The sequence below is a fragment of the Charadrius vociferus genome, unplaced genomic scaffold (assembly GCF_000708025.1).
Source record: "Charadrius vociferus isolate BGI_N301 unplaced genomic scaffold, ASM70802v2 scaffold3501, whole genome shotgun sequence".
In the NCBI taxonomy this organism is placed as follows: domain Eukaryota; kingdom Metazoa; phylum Chordata; class Aves; order Charadriiformes; family Charadriidae; genus Charadrius; species Charadrius vociferus.
In genome coordinates this window covers 3,940-10,606 of record NW_009646719.1, presented here as the reverse complement: position 1 = coordinate 10,606, position 6,667 = coordinate 3,940, and the positions used below count along the sequence as shown (strand labels likewise).

At 59.7% G+C, this 6,667-nt stretch overlaps 1 protein-coding gene across 1 annotated transcript; it reads right to left on the bottom strand.

The window, feature by feature from the left end:
- Nucleotides 1–3,761: 3,761 nt before the first annotated feature.
- LOC104290302 (AP-1 complex subunit sigma-1A) lies at nt 3,762–5,435 on the bottom strand (the record flags this gene model as incomplete). The annotated part of the gene is made up of 2 exons (XM_009889393.1): nt 3,762–3,848; nt 5,327–5,435. Coding segments are annotated over 2 exons (196 nt in total), but the record flags the coding sequence as incomplete, so codon positions are not given.
- Nucleotides 5,436–6,667: the final 1,232 nt, after the last annotated feature.

Here is a 6,667-nt window from a genome sequence, read left to right as displayed (position 1 = left end):
GGTCCATAGGGGAGTGTGGAGGGTACCAGGAGCCCATGGGAGGGGGTCTATAGGTGTATTAGGGTCATAGGGGGACTTTGGGGTGGCACTATGACCCTACAGGGGTCTATAGGGGTATCAGAGGCCTATAGGGGAGTGTGGGGTACACCAGGACCCTATGGGGTGGGTCTATAGGGCTACTGAGGTCCATAGGGGAGTGTGGAGGGGACCAGGAGCCCATGGGAGGGGGTCTATAGGTGTATTAGGGTCATAGGGGACTTTGAGGTGGCACTATGACCCTACAGGGGTCTATAGGGGGATCAGAGGCCTATAGGGGAGGGTGGGGTACACCAGGACCCTATGGGGTGGGTCTATAGGGCTACTGAGGTCCATAGGGGAGTGTGGAGGGGACCAGGAGCCCATGGGAGGGGGTCTATAGGTGTATTAGGGTCATAGGGGACTTTGAGGTGGCACTATGACCCTACAGGGGTCTATAGGGGGATCAGAGGCCTATAGGGGAGGGTGGGGTACACCAGGACCCTATGGGGTGGGTCTATAGGGCTACTGAGGTCCATAGGGGAGTGTGGAGGGGACCAGGAGCCCATGGGAGGGGGTCTATAGGTGTATTAGGGTCATAGGGGACTTTGAGGTGGCACTATGACCCTACAGGGGTCTATAGGGGGATCAGAGGCCTATAGGGGAGGGTGGGGTACACCAGGACCCTATGGGGTGGGTCTATAGGGCTACTGAGGTCCATAGGGGAGTGTGGAGGGGACCAGGAGCCCATGGGAGGGGGTCTATAGGTGTATTAGGGTCATAGGGGACTTTGAGGTGGCACTATGACCCTACAGGGGTCTATAGGGGGATCAGAGGCCTATAGGGGAGGGTGGGGTACACCAGGACCCTATGGGGTGGGTCTATAGGGCTACTGAGGTCCATAGGGGAGTGTGGAGGGGACCAGGAGCCCATGGGAGGGGGTCTATAGGTGTATTAGGGTCATAGGGGACTTTGAGGTGGCACTATGACCCTACAGGGGTCTATAGGGGGATCAGAGGCCTATAGGGGAGGGTGGGGTACACCAGGACCCTATGGGGTGGGTCTATAGGGCTACTGAGGTCCATAGGGGAGTGTGGAGGGGACCAGGAGCCCATGGGAGGGGGTCTATAGGTGTATTAGGGTCATAGGGGACTTTGAGGTGGCACTATGACCCTACAGGGGTCTATAGGGGGATCAGAGGCCTATAGGGGAGGGTGGGGTACACCAGGACCCTATGGGGTGGGTCTATAGGGCTACTGAGGTCCATAGGGGAGTGTGGAGGGGACCAGGAGCCCATGGGAGGGGGTCTATAGGTGTATTAGGGTCATAGGGGACTTTGAGGTGGCACTATGACCCTACAGGGGTCTATAGGGGGATCAGAGGCCTATAGGGGAGGGTGGGGTACACCAGGACCCTATGGGGTGGGTCTATAGGGCTACTGAGGTCCATAGGGGAGTGTGGAGGGGACCAGGAGCCCATGGGAGGGGGTCTATAGGTGTATTAGGGTCATAGGGGACTTTGAGGTGGCACTATGACCCTACAGGGGTCTATAGGGGGATCAGAGGCCTATAGGGGAGGGTGGGGTACACCAGGACCCTATGGGGTGGGTCTATAGGGCTACTGAGGTCCATAGGGGAGTGTGGAGGGGACCAGGAGCCCATGGGAGGGGGTCTATAGGTGTATTAGGGTCATAGGGGACTTTGAGGTGGCACTATGACCCTACAGGGGTCTATAGGGGGATCAGAGGCCTATAGGGGAGGGTGGGGTACACCAGGACCCTATGGGGTGGGTCTATAGGGCTACTGAGGTCCATAGGGGAGTGTGGAGGGGACCAGGAGCCCATGGGAGGGGGTCTATAGGTGTATTAGGGTCATAGGGGACTTTGAGGTGGCACTATGACCCTACAGGGGTCTATAGGGGGATCAGAGGCCTATAGGGGAGGGTGGGGTACACCAGGACCCTATGGGGTGGGTCTATAGGGCTACTGAGGTCCATAGGGGAGTGTGGAGGGGACCAGGAGCCCATGGGAGGGGGTCTATAGGTGTATTAGGGTCATAGGGGACTTTGAGGTGGCACTATGACCCTACAGGGGTCTATAGGGGGATCAGAGGCCTATAGGGGAGGGTGGGGTACACCAGGACCCTATGGGGTGGGTCTATAGGGCTACTGAGGTCCATAGGGGAGTGTGGAGGGGACCAGGAGCCCATGGGAGGGGGTCTATAGGTGTATTAGGGTCATAGGGGACTTTGAGGTGGCACTATGACCCTACAGGGGTCTATAGGGGGATCAGAGGCCTATAGGGGAGGGTGGGGTACACCAGGACCCTATGGGGTGGGTCTATAGGGCTACTGAGGTCCATAGGGGAGTGTGGAGGGGACCAGGAGCCCATGGGAGGGGGTCTATAGGTGTATTAGGGTCATAGGGGACTTTGAGGTGGCACTATGACCCTACAGGGGTCTATAGGGGGATCAGAGGCCTATAGGGGAGGGTGGGGTACACCAGGACCCTATGGGGTGGGTCTATAGGGCTACTGAGGTCCATAGGGGAGTGTGGAGGGGACCAGGAGCCCATGGGAGGGGGTCTATAGGTGTATTAGGGTCATAGGGGACTTTGAGGTGGCACTATGACCCTACAGGGGTCTATAGGGGGATCAGAGGCCTATAGGGGAGGGTGGGGTACACCAGGACCCTATGGGGTGGGTCTATAGGGCTACTGAGGTCCATAGGGGAGTGTGGAGGGGACCAGGAGCCCATGGGAGGGGGTCTATAGGTGTATTAGGGTCATAGGGGACTTTGAGGTGGCACTATGACCCTACAGGGGTCTATAGGGGGATCAGAGGCCTATAGGGGAGGGTGGGGTACACCAGGACCCTATGGGGTGGGTCTATAGGGCTACTGAGGTCCATAGGGGAGTGTGGAGGGGACCAGGAGCCCATGGGAGGGGGTCTATAGGTGTATTAGGGTCATAGGGGACTTTGAGGTGGCACTATGACCCTACAGGGGTCTATAGGGGGATCAGAGGCCTATAGGGGAGGGTGGGGTACACCAGGACCCTATGGGGTGGGTCTATAGGGCTACTGAGGTCCATAGGGGAGTGTGGAGGGGACCAGGAGCCCATGGGAGGGGGTCTATAGGTGTATTAGGGTCATAGGGGACTTTGAGGTGGCACTATGACCCTACAGGGGTCTATAGGGGGATCAGAGGCCTATAGGGGAGGGTGGGGTACACCAGGACCCTATGGGGTGGGTCTATAGGGCTACTGAGGTCCATAGGGGAGTGTGGAGGGGACCAGGAGCCCATGGGAGGGGGTCTATAGGTGTATTAGGGTCATAGGGGACTTTGAGGTGGCACTATGACCCTACAGGGGTCTATAGGGGGATCAGAGGCCTATAGGGGAGGGTGGGGTACACCAGGACCCTATGGGGTGGGTCTATAGGGCTACTGAGGTCCATAGGGGAGTGTGGAGGGTACCAGGAGCCCATGGGAGGGGGTCTATAGGTGTATTAGGGTCATAGGGGGACTTTGGGGTGGCACTATGACCCTACAGGGGTCTATAGGGGTATCAGAGGCCTATAGGGGAGTGTGGGGTACACCAGGACCCTATGGGGTGGGTCTATAGGGCTACTGAGGTCCATAGGGGAGTGTGGAGGGTACCAGGAGCCCATGGGAGGGGGTCTATAGGTGTATTGGGGTCTATAGGTGTATTAGGGTCCATAGGGGGACTTTGAGGTGGCACCATGACCCTACGGTGTCCTGGATCTCCCCCCCCATGACGAACTCGTCCAGGATGAAATAGGCCTTCTCGAAGTTGAAGATGATGTCGAGCTCGCAGACCTGCTCGGGAAAGGAAAAGGGGGGCGGGGGGTCACAATCATCACCCCTCCCCCCCCCGCCTCGTTAGCGGCTAAGCCTGATTATCCTCCTTAGCGGCGGCGCTAAGCGGCTCCCGGGGGGGATTAAGGCGGTGGAGTTAATGGGATCAGGTGGATTAAGGTGGCCTGAGGTGGCCCTGTGCCCACAGCGTGGAGTTGGAAGGGGGGGGAACATGACTGCGCTATGGACCTGGTGGGGGCAATGAGCACGGTATGGACTTGGGGGGGCCCTGTGACCTTCTTATGGACCTGAGGGAGATGTTGGGGTGGCCCTATGCCCATGGGATGGAGCTGGTGGTGGCCCCATGCTCATGGGATGGGCCTGGTGGTGGCCCCATTCCCACGGTATGGACGTGGGGGGGCCCTGTGACCCTCTTATGGACCTCAGGGAGATGTTGGGGTGGCCCTGTGTCCATGGGATGGAGCTGGTGGTGGCCCCATGCTCATGGGATGGGCCTGGTGGTGGCCCCATTCCCACGGTATGGACGTGGGGGGATCCTGTGACCCTCTTATGGACCTGAGGGAGATGTTGGGGTGGCCCTATGCCCATGGGATGGAGCTGGTGGTGGCCCCCAGCTCATGGGATGGGCCTGGTGGTGGACCTAGGGTAGCCTCACGCCCATGGTATGGACCTGGTGGTGGCCCCGTTACCATGGTATTGGTCTGGGGGAGTCCTATGCCTGTTATGGACCTGGTGGGGGGACCTTGAGGTGGCCCCATGTCCATACTATGGACCTGGGGATCCTCATGACCATGGTATGGAGCTGGTGGTGGCCCCATGCCCATGGTATGGGACTGGGGGGAGGTCCCGTGTCCGTGGTATGGATGTAGGGGTGGCCCTGTGACCCTCTTATGGATCTGAGGTGGACATTGGGGTGGCCCAGCGTCCACGTTATGGATGTAGGAATCCTCGTGACCGTGGTATGGAGCTGGTGGTGGCCCTATGCCCATGGTATGGGCCTGGAGGGGTCCTGTGCCCATGGTGTAGACCTGAGGGGGACCCTGTGACCCTGTTACGGACCTGGGGCGGGACCCAAGATGGCTCTGGGGTGACCTCAGGATGGCCAAGCACCCACAACATGGCCATGGGGTAGTCCTGGTGGCCCTGGGGTGGCCCAAACACCTACAGCAATGGGTTTAGGGGTGACCTTAGGTCGGCCAAGCACCCACAACGTGGCCATGGGGTAGCCCTGGTGGTCCTAACACCCACAGCATTGCCCCAAGGTGGCACTGGGGTGACCATACGATGGCCAAGCACCCACAGCATGGCCCTGCGGTGGTCCCAGTGGCCTTGAGGTGGCCCAAACACCAACAGCAGTGCCCCGAGACGGCTCTGGGGTGATCTCAGGATGGCCAAGCAGCCACAACGTGGCCACGGGGTGGCCCAGCACTCCCATATCACCGCTGGGTTGTCCCCAACGCCCTTGGGTGACCACTCACGCTGCCAAAATACTTGTCGAGCAGCTCGACGTAGCGGTGGATCAGCTCCAGCGTGATGAGCTCGTTGTCCTGCCCTTCAATGGCGCAGCAGAAGTAGAGACTGGCGTACCTGGGGAGGAGGGGACAACAATGACAAAACAGGGCTGAGGGGGTGCCACACACCCCAAAAACCCATCGGAGAAGAAGTGGGGAGGCCCCAAATCCCCAACAAGCCCTCCCCGAGACGTGGCGTGCTGTGCCTGTAGCCACCTTGGTCACCCCACAAGGCCCTGGTGGCCCTGAGGTGGCCCAAACACCTCCAGCATTGCCCCAAGGTGGCTGTGGGGTGACCTCAGGATGGCCAAGCACCCACAGCATGGCCTTTGGGTGGGCCTGGTGGCCCAAACACCTACAGAATAGCCCCAAGGTGGCTGTGGGGTGACCTCAGGATGGCCAAGCACCCACAGCATCGCCCTGGAGTTGTCCTGGTGGCCCAAACACCTCCAGCATTGCCCAAGGTGGCTGTGGGGTGACCTCAGGATGGCCGAGCACCCACAGCATGGCCTTTGGGAGGGCCTGGTGGCCCAAACACCTACAGAATAGCCCCAAGGTGGCTGTGGGGTGACCGCAGGATGGCCAAGCACCCACAGCATGGTCTTTGGGTGGTCCTGGTGGCCCAAACACCTACAGAATAGCCCCAAGGTGGCTTTGGGGTGACCTCAGGATGGCCAAGCACCCACAGCATCGCCCTGGAGTTGTCCTAGTGGCCCAAACACCTCCAGCATTGCCCAAGGTGGCTGTGGGGTGACCTCAGGATGGCCGAGCACCCACAGCATGGCCTTTGGGTGGGCCTGGTGGCCCAAACACCTACAGAATAGCCCCAAGGTGGCTTTGGGGTGACCTCAGGATGGCCAAGCACCCACAGCATGGTCTTTGGGTGGTCCTGGTGGCCCAAACACCTACAGAATAGCCCCAAGGTGGCTTTGGGGTGACCTCAGGATGGCCAAGCACCCACAGCATCGCCCTGGAGTTGTCCTGGTGGCCCAAACACCTCCAGCATTGCCCCAAGGTGGCTTTGGGGTGACCTCAGGATGGCCAAGCACCCACAGCATGGTCTTTGGGTGGTCCTGGTGGCCCAAACACCTACAGAATAGCCCCAAGGTGGCTTTGGGGTGACCTCAAGATGGCCAAGCACCCACAGCATCGCCCTGGAGTTGTCCTGGTGGCCCAAACACTTCCAGCATTGCCCAAGGTGGCTCTGGAGTGACCTCAGGACGGCCATGCACCCACAGCATGGCCTTTGGGTGGGCCTGGTGGTCCAAACACCTACAGAATAGCCCCAAGGTGGCTTTGGGGTGACCT